The 12,546-nt window shown below is 37.4% G+C and overlaps 1 protein-coding gene across 1 annotated transcript; it reads left to right on the plus strand.

Moving 5' to 3' along the window:
* The first annotated feature begins 7,169 nt into the window (after nt 1-7,169).
* On the plus strand, nt 7,170-9,865 carry LOC149176455 (uncharacterized). The gene is made up of 3 exons (XM_089421473.1): nt 7,170-7,897; nt 7,964-8,643; nt 8,823-9,865. Exons 1-3 carry the CDS (start codon nt 7,170-7,172, stop codon nt 9,863-9,865), a joined length of 2,451 nt encoding a protein of 816 aa, XP_089277599.1.
* The last annotated feature ends 2,681 nt before the right edge of the window (nt 9,866-12,546 follow it).

Raw genomic sequence — 12,546 nt, forward strand, 5'->3', positions numbered from 1 at the left:
TATTCCATCGTAGAATCTGCTCTTCAACACAATTATTCTCCCTCTTTCATCGATTATTCTCCCTCTTTCATAGGTTGTTTTGTAGAAATGACATCTTATTTTTCACTTTTATTTTTATTTTTATTTTTTAATTATAATTTAAGAATAATTTGACTTAAACCATTAAAATTAGACTTAATTTTGAATACTAAGAAGCTTAATTTATAAACACACTGTTTAATAAATTTTAATCACAACAATGAAAAATAAAATAATTAAATTATCTTCTAATTTTTTTTATGAAAATCATATAATATTTTTATAATACAATATTTTTATTTATTATTTATTATTTTATTTTATTTTATTATTATTATTTTTTTTAATGGTAGGTAAGCACCCATCGGGGATTTGAACCAGTGACCTATCACAAGGAGTGCTTTAACAGTGCACCCATTCACTGTCAATCCAAAGCCCCGTGGGCTCCAAAATAAACCTATTTCTATCTATAAATTAACCAATTAAACATATCCTTCAATAATGCTTATGTAGATTAATTTTTGTTATTTATTATAATCGACAAAGTTTTTCATTTAGCGATTGTTTTATTTTCATTTTGAGAGATATATGTGTCAACTATAGGTTGCGAACAAAGGGAATTACACATTTCCTTCATATTCCATCGTAGAATCTGCTCTTCAACACAATTATTCTCCCTCTTTCATCAGTTGTTTTGTAGAAATGACATCTTATTTTTTCACTTTTCTTTTTATTTTTATTTTTTAATTATAATTTAAGAATAATTTGACTTAAACCATTAAAATTAGACTTAATTTTGAATACTAAGAAGCTTAATTTATAAACAAAGTGTTTTCTAAATTTTAATCACAACAATGAAAAATAAAATAATTTAATTATCTTCTAATTTTTTTTATGAAAATCATATAATATTTTTATTTATTTATTTTATTTTATTTTATTATTATTATTTTTTTTAATGGTAGGTAAGCACCCACCAGGGATTTGAACCAGTGACCTATCACAAGGAGTGCCTTAACAGTGCACCCATTCACTATCAATCCAAAGCCCCGTGGGCTCCAAAATAAACCTATTTCTATCTATAAATTAATTTTATAATATATTTAATGTTATAGATAGTTAAGTTCAATTTAGTATATTTAAATTTATAGATATTTTAATGTGCTTTGTGAAATATGAAATTAGTATATAATTGGTTTTATGATATCAATATGGCTTACTATGCTATATGTGCACACTGTTTTCTTTTGAGTGCCTAGCAACTTCATTGCATGGAACTCTTAATGGGTGAATTAGTTAGCATGTTACTAAATGTTTCTTATCAACTTTTTTGGCTAAATCCGGATCATGGGAACAAGTTATGGTGAATCTATCTCTCTATGAGATTCCACAATTTATTTTGGGACACAAACGATATCAAAGTAAAAATGTTTTTGTTTTTGTTTTTATTTTGTCTTGTTTTTTGTTTGTTTGTTTGTTTGTGTTTTCGTTTTTGTTTTGTTTTTGTTTTTGTTTTTGTTTTTTGTTTGTTTTTTTGTATTTTTCCCAACTGACGAAAAAAACGTTGGTTTATATTATGTACAGTGAATAAGTTCAAAATGTGTCTTTTGTACAAAAAAAACTTGCATAGGTCTTCCATTAGGCAAAGAAGTAAGAAAAATAGACATAACTGCTATCGTTTTTAGAATGATATACCAATGCTAATAGTATAAAACAAGGGAAGAAAAGAGGCCAAACATAAAAATGAGCATAACCATTGATCAAATCCAAAATCAAATATGTGAAGAAGAAAGTTATGCTATGGGAGGGGAATATTTCCCTCGACACTTATAGAATTAACCTCCAAAAGTGTGTAATGTTTATATCCAAAAATATCAGAGATCCCCTTTTTTGACAACGAGTCTACAACCCCATTTTTTTCATGGAATGTGTAATGCTTATATCCAAAAATATCAGAGATCCCCTTTTTTGACAACGAGTCTACAACCCCATTTTTTTCATGGAATATGTTCTCCAGAAAGATTGAAGAGAAAGTCCCTTTGAGGATGTTTATCTGGGAGATCCAAGCAGTAAGATGATGGGGGGAGAACTAAAAATTTGATGACAAACCTTCAATAAGTACCTGCAAGTCCCCATATACAAATGGGGTGTCAATGTAAAGTTTCAACAATAATTAATAATATTTATATAAAAAAATTTCACAAATTATTTTTACATTTCTATTATTTCATTTTAAAAATATATTTTTATTAATTATTTTATATAAATTTAAACTTTATATAAACTAAATAAAAGATAAAATATTTTTCACTAAGTTTATTTTATGTACGGAAGACAAAACACTCCTCTAAATTGCAATATAACCTCATTTAAATTAGAAAAAAAACCTAAAACAAATAAACTAAAATAAACTTTAATTACTTTTAGTAAGATTTTTTGGACTATTTTAGTGGAAAAAATTGAGGTGAAATCTTGATTTGTATTATTTAATTTTGACTGTGTATATGGATTCAGCACCGTGAAAAATTCAAAAGGCACTTAGATTGTGTAGGGATTACCTATCAAACTTATGATTTCAAAAGGCATTTAGATATTGTTGGAATTACCCATCAAACTTGTGATTTCAATAAATTCCTACCTGATTTAAAAAAAAAAATTAAACCAAAAAAACTCACTAGAAAAACTTAAAAAAAAACACACTAAAAACAACTCCATTGAAAATAAATTTGCAATCGTATTGACTTGACATATACCCAAGGACAAGCAAGACTCGAATTGAAAGTGATGCCACTAAATTTATTCCTTGGTTGGTGCTAGGACCTTAATGCAGTTTGATATCCCACTTACTCAACCACTTTTGTTTGCTTCATCCAAATTTTCTTTCTACAATCTAGTTCCTCTTAGATAACTATTTTGTGCCAACTGTAGTTATCTATGCTTTTAACTTTCTTTAAATAACTCTCCTCCATAACTATCTTGGGACGACTCTGATCATTCATAATTTTAACGTTCCTTAAATAACTTATTAACTTAGTTATGGTTGTTGCCTCTAATGAGAAATTACTTGCTTCAGCCAACAAATTTTGTACGACTGCTTTTCTTTGAAATCAACAAAAAGTGACCAAAATTACATTATCCATCTCTAAATAAGGACTGTTGCCTCTCATGAGAAATTACTTGCTTCAGCCAACAAATTTTGTACGACTCTGCACGACTCTGCTTTACTTTGAGATTACTGTTTTACGACAAAGTGACCAAAATTACCATTATCCATCTGTAAATAAGGAAAGTACATCTGTTCGCTAAGTGGAACGATACAAGGATATGCTACTGTTCTGTCAACGTCAATGAGATATATTTTCTGGCAGACGACGGGAGAAAGTGTCCATTTATCTGAGAAGCATGGAGAAAGTGACCAGAGTACTCCATGAGGAAACAATATCATCCTGATGACTCATCAAATGAGATTCACCAATGAAATTATATCTAGGTACCTTCGCATGTCTTTGCGCCTATCGATCTGTTAAGGCGGCAGGTGTAATACTTGCAAAGCTTTATGCACAAAACTGGATCTTTTACGCGGCCAGGTGTATATCGCATAACCCTTTAGCTAGTCAACGCGGTTTCTATCTATCTATATATATGCTACCCTACATCCAACGCTCATTCATCCGTTAGCACAAATTTTCACTTCAGTGAATAAGCAGCTTTATGCGTCCTGAGTTCAAACCCTTGTTTTAAGGATTACCCCAACAATAACTTGCCATGACTAAACCCTCGCAAAACCATACTCGTTACAACAGACACAGAAACCGCTCACTAAAGTCGCGGCAGTTCAAAGGAATCCGAATGAAGAAATGGGGGTCATGGGTGTCGGAAATTCGAATGCCCCATTCTACTCGCAGAATTTGGCTAGGCTCCTATGACTCCCCGCAAAAGGCTGCCCGCGCCTACGATTTTGCCGTGTATTGTCTGAGAGGAGCAAAAGCCAAGTTCAATTTTCCCCACTCCTGACCGGAAATCCCCTGCGCTTCATCTCTGTCACCGCCGCAAATTCAAGCCGCCGCCGCCAAGTACGCCGAAGAAGAATTCCCGCAGCCGCCACATATTCCAGCTATCGCTGCCCAATACGCCTCAGAAGAATTCCCTCTGCCTTCCGAAGATGTGGCGTTCTCATCCTCCAGCATCCAAGTGGAATGCGGCCAAGAGACTTCAGCGTTTTGGGACTCTGTTCCTGAAGATCTGGATTGTGGCGGGACTCTAACTTTAGAGGACTTTCCACCCTTGGATGTGCCCATGGAGGAATTTGAGGGGTCACTAACTTTAGAGGACTTTCCAAGACTTTCCACCCTTGGATGTGCCCATGGTGGATGTTAAGGGGTCACTAACTTTAGAGGACGTGGATGTTAAGGGGTCACTAACTTTAGAGGACTTTCCACCCTTGGATGTGCCCACGAAGGATTTTGATGTTCTATTTCAGTGGACCGAAAATTGGGGCTGTGGGGTTTTCTAAATCAATTTTTGCTGGTGGAGATTCTGCCATGAAAATCTAGTTAGGCTTCGCGAATCTTTATTCTTTATTTGAGAAATTGGGGTCTTCTAAATCAATTTTTGCTCGCCATGAAAATCTAGTTAGGCTTTGCGAACTTTTATTCTTTATTCGAGAAATTGGGGTTTTCTAAATCAATTTTCGCTGATGGAGATTCTGCCATGAAAATCTAGTTAGGCTTCGCGAATCTTTATTCTTTATTTGAGAAATTCATGAGATTCTGAATTGATGCGCAACTTTCAACATGAACTATTCTCCATGAAAATCTAGTTAAGCTTTATTCTTATTTGAGAAATTGATGAGATTAATGAATTGATGCGCCACTTTCCACAGATGAGATCCTGAGCCGGGGCTATCTGTGATAGCAAACAGACATTAAAACATTGAATCTGGCCAAATTTTAAAAGATGATCAGAGTTCAAAAGGAATGTCACGCCCCTACTTTTTTTCATGAATTGTCTTACATGCGACATCGGCCAACACTTACATTTTCATTTGTTAATATTGCTAAGTACGGAAAAGAGAGGTCACAGCGATTCCTATTTCCACCACAGTTTTTTAATTAATGCCCCCTGACATGTGGGGGCAATAGGGAAATATAACGCTCGCCGTTTTTTTTTCTCCTCCAGTCATGACGGGGGCGAGCGTTATATTTCCCTATCGCCCCCACATGTCAGGGGGCATTAATTAAAAAACTGTGGTGGAAATAGGAATCGCCGAGAGGTCACTATATAAGTGACGCCAAGATGAGGTCACTAATAGAGCAAGATGTTTATAAGTACTAGCAAAACATTTAATTAACAACAATAACTTCGGAGAAGGGGCCCAGCGATGGAACACGTCCTTGATCAAAATTTTGAAATGCATTGGCTGGCTTAAATTATTTGGGGATAATTTCATAGTTATTTAATAAAGTTTTTATTTAAAAATTAATTTCATAAAATATAATTCATTTAAATTTATAAACTTTAAAAAGTTGAATACTAATCATTTACGTTAAACTAAAGTCCATAACTAGGTGACTCCTTTTTTGCGAGTAGTCATTGGAATGTCTTTCATCTCTTCTTGCAGTGCTCATGGTTTTTGCAGGTAGGTTTGGACTCGGGTTCTCAACGTTCTACAACTTTATGCTATTGGACACTTCTCCACAGTGGAATCATGCATCATATGGTGGGCAACCAGAGTTGGGAAGCATACTGTCCCTCTATATATATCTTGGGAGATCGGGATAGCGGCAAATATTATGATCTTTGAAGGAAAAGAAGTACACATCTACAAGATTGTTTCCAACGTCTTAGCCTGGATGGAAATGAAGAGGCATCAACAATGCTCAAAGTCGATGTCTAGTTTGAGATCTAGTGTCTTGCAGGTCCATTTCTTGGTCGGCTTCTTTGATGGAGCCGCACAAGGTGGCTTTTGGAGGTGCGAAGCTGAGATTTAACGCCGGACACATTTCCTTCTATACTAGCATGGAGGATCTGGTACCAATTCTAGAGTGTTCTTTGGAGGTTGTTGTGGTTTGCTACGAAACAATATATGGATAACATTACCATTTATGGAGACTCAAAATCCCTTATTGACGGGATCTTTGGTCATTCCAACTTTGCACCCCTTTTTAAATAATTGGATGGAGTGAATTGAGCATCTAAAGCAAGCTTTTGTGGACATTTCATTCATGCAAGTTTACAAGGAATCAAATATAGTGGTTGATGGATTATTGAATAAATGTCTCTTGGCTGTTGAGGGGTCTCTTTTTTTAAACCGCTTTACATGGTAGTATCGTTATTGTTTAGCTTGAAGTGTTATGAAGTATCTCTATTTTGTTTTTGTATGGGTTGAGGAGAATTATCATGTATTTTTTGTAAATATGGAAAGAAATTTTAGTCATCACCTAGGGATTTTTATTATTAATACAAAGCCTCTAAAAAAAAAAAAAAAAAAAGTTAATAAAACTTCTTTTAAATATATCATTACGAGATAATATAAATTTTATTAACAACTTATTATGAATTTCTTGTGACATATCTATGAATGAATAAACCTGGAAGATTTTTCTAATTTAGATGACAGTTAAAAAGTTATTATCAATATTAACAATCTTTATAGTTGGAAACCTTTCTTCTGCACTTTCCAAAGTTGTATTAAGTTATTATCAATATTAACAGACTTTATAGTTGGAAACCTTTCGAAAGTTGTATAAGACTGTGATTGTAGAAGACTATATTAGCTAAATGAATATGATGACATTGATGCACCTTATCATAAAAGTAGGTACACTTAGCGTAAATATATGAAATCGTTATAAATATGTCAAATGAACTATTTCAGCCTTGAATTTTTTATTATTATTATAATTATTATATAAAAAAATTGGTTAAAGTATAAAGAAATTTAATTAAATATAATATAATCATCACATATTATATAATATTAGTATATCCAAAAGTGAAAGAGGCTCTAGGGGGCGAGAAGCGGGGCTCTGCAACTCGTATTAGGGTTTCAGAAAATACCTGCTACGGCAGGTCCTCCTGACAGCGCTCACCATTTGCAGAACGCGGCAGAGTAGCAGGCATCAATCCGTGGGTTTTGGCCGACGGAAATAATGAACCCCCCTCAGGGGGAAGGAGGGGCGCCTCCTCCAATAAACGACAACCAGCAGAGACATATCGAGGACTTAGACAGGGAAAAGGAGCACAAGGACGAAAATATAGACAGAAGCCAGCAGACGCATACTGAACAAGCACAGAGAGATAAGCCTAAATTCAGCTCTTCCACATGCAAGCCAGTAGCCACGCATAGGCCAAAAGTAGAGCTACCAAGCCATCGCATCAATGCCAGAATTCAGTACATGAGAGATCATGCCCTCATAGGCAAATTCATTGGAATATGGCCAAACAAGAAAGCGTTGAGAGCCTGGATAAATGTTAAATGGCATCCAAAAGGACACATAACCTTGCATCTAGGGCCTAAGGGGTTTTTTACTGCAGTCTTCAACTGTTTGGAAGACAGAAATAGAGTTTTAGATGGAGGGCCTTATTTCTTTAACTCTGCTGGGCTATTTCTCAAAGAATGGATCAAACGATTTAATCCCGATAAGGAAGACCTAAGTTGCGCATCGGTGTGGATCAGGCTGTACTCTCTGCCATTGGAATACTGGGAAGAGGAGTCTCTCAAGGTGATTGGCAATGTTCTGGGCGACTTCGTCAAGGTAGCAGAAGAAACAAAGACGCATAGATACACCTCATATGCATGGATCTGCGTCTACATGGACCTTAAACAAGCTTTGCCTGATACGGTAAGTCTTTTTCATGAAGATGTTGAATGGATACAGTTAATTGATTATGAGCATGTACCCTTTAGGTGCAGGAAATGTCATGATTTATGACATCTCTACAGAGACTGCCCGTTGAATAGCAAACCCTCGGTTCTAACAGACCTGGAAAACCCAACGCCGGATGGCTTCACTAAGGTGCTAAATCGCAGAAGAGGAAATAAAAAATCAGCAGTCTCTACAAAGATTCCTCCAGTTGATCAATCAAAACCCTCGACAAGCAATAGCTTTGAAGCTTTAGCCAATGAAGACATGCAGGATCCAGACAATACACCCTCCAATGAAAAAGGAATTAGTCAGGAAAAGATTGAAGGATCCCAATCGAAAACAGGGGAAAAGGGTGTAGAACAAGAGGGCAATCATCTCAAGACTGCTTCAAACACTTGGAGCTTCCCTGAAATGGATATAGACGGTACCAATCCCAACATAGAAGACGAGAAGGAAAGCGATGGAAGCTATCAAGAACCTCAAATCATGGAGGAGGACACGGAATCTATAGATATTGGCGAGCTGGATATTTTAGGCTTAGAACAGGCCTGTAAAACAGGAAACTTCGACAAAATACCTGATCGACAAGTGGATAATCTAGTGGCAGTCCTCAATAAAGCCCAAAAAAAATACTCATTAGGGGTTCAAATTGGCAGCCAATGGGATGGGAAATTCATCACCAAAGATAGCAAAAAACGAGGAAGGAAAACCACTCTGGAGAGAACCATCAAGATCGGAGAAGTATTGGTAGAATCAGGCAGATATGCTAAGTTAACCAAGTATTTCAATGTCAACCCCAAACCTTCCCAATGAAGTTGATCTCATGGAATATCAGAGGGCTCAATAGCCCAAGGAAAGGAAGACTACTAAAAAATATGCTAATGGAGGAAAAACCCACAATTCTCTTTCTGCAAGAAACAAAATGTAATTCGACAGTCTTGGAAAAAATAGCAGCAAAGGCCTGGCCAGGAGGGTTAGTAACAACTGTTGATGCTCAGGGAGCGTCAGGAGGACTTGCAGTGCTCTGGGATGCACGAATCATTCAACTAAACAACATACATGCAAATAAAAATTTCATTCAAGCCATCTTTCACATAATTGGCACCAATATCTATGGTCATATGACAAATGTGTATTTTCCTCAAGAAACCCAGCACAAAGTTGAAATTCTGGATGCCTTGACGCAACTCAATACAGAGAGGACATACCCGTTATGGATATCTGGAGGAGACTACAACATGATCGCAACAATGGAGGAAAAAAAGGGAGGCCGTTGCAGAATAAATAGAGATGGATCTATATTAAAAGACTTCATTCAAAATAATTGGCTGATAGATCTTCCTTCAAATAACGGCCTATACACTTGGAACAACAGAAGGGCAGAACCAATGCAAATAGCCTCTCTTCTTGATCGATTTTTGATTTCAGATAATGCAGTTCATCTAGGAGGAGAATTCATTGCATCTATCCTTCCTATCTCAGGCTCTGATCATTGGCCAATCGCCCTCCATTGGAATCGTCCTGGTTGCAATATTAGGCGACCCTTCCGGTTTGAGGCTTTTTGGCTATCTCATCCGGACTTTTATGAATTTGTCAGAGCATCTTGGTTAAAATTCAATCCAACAGATGGCACAAAAATGTCCATATTCCAAAGGAAGCTGAAATATCTCAAGGGGGAAATTAAACGCTGGAATCAATCCATCTTCGGCAACATCTTCAAAGCTAAGGAAACCCTCAATCAAGAAATGAAAGCCATTCAACAAAGAATGATCACTGAAGGACGCTCTGAAGAGCTAGCCAAGAAAGAGCAGTCCATAGAAAATCAAATCCTTGAAAGAGACTTACAGGAGGAAACTCTTTGGAGGCAAAAATCAAGAGTTAGATCGCTGAAGGATGGTGAAAAGAATACGAAATTCTTTCACAAAACTACAGTGCAAAGAAGAATGAACAATCAAATCTCCCATATCAACAACGAGTAAGGAAGCAAAATTGAAACCCATGAAGGCATTGAACAGGGATTCCTCAATTACTTCAAGAAGATGAATCAAGAACCTAACATAAACAGAACAGAGGCTATTGATAAAGTCATCAGACATATACCCAGATTAATCACTGAAGATCATAATCTTCTCCTTCTCAAGCCCATAAGCCTTCAAGAGGTTGAGACTGCTGTGCATCAGCTAAAAGCAGGGAAAGCGCCAGGACCAGACGGATTCACCTCAAACTTTTTTCAGCATTTCTGGGATCTAGTTAAATGGGAAGTCTGGCAGGTCGTGGAAGAATCGCGCACTTTAAGATGGATGTATCCAGGTCTGAACGCAACATTCATTGCATTAATCCCCAAAGCAGAGGAATCCAACACTCCAGATAAATACAGACCGATTGCTTTGTGCAACATTATATACAAAATTGTCTCCAAGGTTATAGCTTCCAGATTGAAGCCTTTGCTTCCCCTTATTATCTCTCCAGAACAATCTGGATATGTAGAAGGAAGGCAGATCATGGATGGGATTATTTTAACCCATGAAATAATCCACTCTCTCAAGCATTCAAAAAAACCAAGTATGCAGCTCAAAATTGACTTATCTAAGGATTTTGATAGTATAAGTTGGGACTATATGCAAAAAATCCTTAATGCCTTTGGTTTCGCCCCTTCCTGGATCAGATGGGTCAGTAATCTATTATCCTCCTCGTTCTTCTCTATTCTCATTAATGGCATCCCGTCGCCCACATTTCGTCCTTCTAGGGGTATCAGACAAGGTGACCCACTCTCGCCCTTTCTGTTTGTCATCTTAGCTGAAGGGCTAGGCCGTAGCATCAAATCGGCTATCCTCTCTCAAAGTCTCAAAGGTCTAGCTTTCCACCATGCCCCCTCCTTTTCTCACCAGCAATTCGTAGACGATAATATGTTATTCGGTCATCCATCTGTTCAAGAAGCTCGATCTTTCAAATCAATACTTGCAAACTTCTCGGATGCTTCAGGAGCTCTCATTAACAAAGTTAAATCTCAGATATTCTTCTTTAATACGCCTCCCTCCACCCAAAGAGCAATTGCCCGTATCCTAGGCTTCACCATCGCTTCCCTTCCATCTAAATACTTGGGTGCTCCTTTAATTGCCTCGGCTCTCAAGCATGCCTCCTGGAATAACCTTTTAGAAAAACTTGAAGCCAGATTGTTCCTATGGACCCACAGAGCTCTCAATATGGCTAGTAGGCTAGTGCTAATTAACGCTGTTCTACAGTCTATGCCTCTTTACCTTTTTTCCATATTGGCGGCTCCTAAGTGGGTTCTCAGAGCAATAAAACAGCTTCAGCGTAATTTCTTATGGGGAAATTCGGGTCCAAATCGAAAGTGGGCTCTAGTCAAATGGGAGAAGGTATGTCTACCTAAAAAAGCTGGAGGCATTGGGCTAAGAGACCCAGAACATAGCAATATGGTAATGGGGGCCAAAATCTGGTGGAGATGGCTCTCAAATCCCAGCACTCCTTGGGCCTCCCTATGGACAGCGAAATATGCAAGAAATACGCCCATAGAGGAGAGAATTAGAATGTCAGAAGTTAGTAAAGGATCAGTTATCTGGAACTCGGCCATTCAACATCGAAATCTAATACAAAAGCATAGTTTTTGGGATGTGAAGGATGGCCGCACAGCAAGGTTTTGGGAAGACTCATGGCAGCAGCTTCCAAACCTCAGAGACACTATCCCGGGACTCCCAGATCAAGATATAAATCAGTATGATAAGGTGAGTCAATTTTGGGACTCACACACTGCTCAAGAACACAGAAAGTGGAAAGAAGCTAGTCATATAATACCTCACAGCCCGGAGCAAACTCAACTTTCTCTTTCCTCAGAACTTCAAAAACGAAAAATCCTATCTTCGGCAGGTATGGACATTCTTAGATGGGGATACGAGGAAAAGGGCACTTTCACCACCAGAGAAGCTTACAAAATCATCATCAAAGACAGGGTAATCAGAGATAATTTATGGGATAAGATATGGAATTCCTCTATATGGCCGAAGGTTTCTACTTTTCTGTGGCTTCTGTCTCACAACAGGATTCTCACATGGGACAACCTCAGGAAAAGGAACTTCTCTGGGCCATCCATATGTCCCAATTGCAAACAGGAAGAGGAATCAGCATTCAATCTTATGCAAACCTGTCAGCTAGGAAGGAAATTGTGGGAAAAGGTCACATTCCGCTGTCAAAAGGAAGGCAGAGTGCATGGGGACATTAAAGGCACCCTTCACACCTGGATCCAGGAGCCATATCAAAGCAAACTTTTAAACACACTATGGCAACTCATACCGGGACTACTAATGTGGAATATATGGAAGGAGAGAAACAGAAGGATCTTTAAAGATCAATCACTGTCGATTGAGCAGATATGGACTGGATTGCACCAAAACATCAAAGAAACTTTGTCTATCAAAGTCTGGTCCCAAGAGGATTTCCCATCAATCCCGCAGGAACAAACTATAGGGGACAACTGGCAGATTCAATTAATGCATCCGCTCTCTTCCAATGATAACTCCTCAAAGCATCAGGATCCTCCAGCAAGATGGACTCCACCGCCAATCAATGTGTTTCAACTTAACTTTGACGGAGCTTCGAGGGGTAATCCTGGGAAAACAGGATTTGGTGGAGCCATCAGAAATTA

This window comes from Pinus tabuliformis, chromosome 4_1 (assembly GCF_031772625.1).
Source record: "Pinus tabuliformis cultivar Carrire ecotype Pingquan chromosome 4_1, CPIR1, whole genome shotgun sequence".
In the NCBI taxonomy this organism is placed as follows: Eukaryota; Viridiplantae; Streptophyta; class Pinopsida; order Pinales; family Pinaceae; genus Pinus; species Pinus tabuliformis.

Excerpts from the sequence above, each read along its gene's own strand:
- LOC149176455 (XM_089421473.1), top strand. The coding sequence starts at position 7,170 with ATGAACCCCCCTCAGGGGGAAGGAGGGGCGCCTCCTCCAATAAACGAC. Across the intron at positions 7,898-7,963 it reads GAAGATGTTGAATGGATACA|AGACTGCCCGTTGAATAGCA; the intron begins GTTAATTGATTA and ends ACATCTCTACAG. Across the intron at positions 8,644-8,822 it reads AGAAGTATTGGTAGAATCAG|TCTTGGAAAAAATAGCAGCA; the intron begins GCAGATATGCTA and ends GTAATTCGACAG.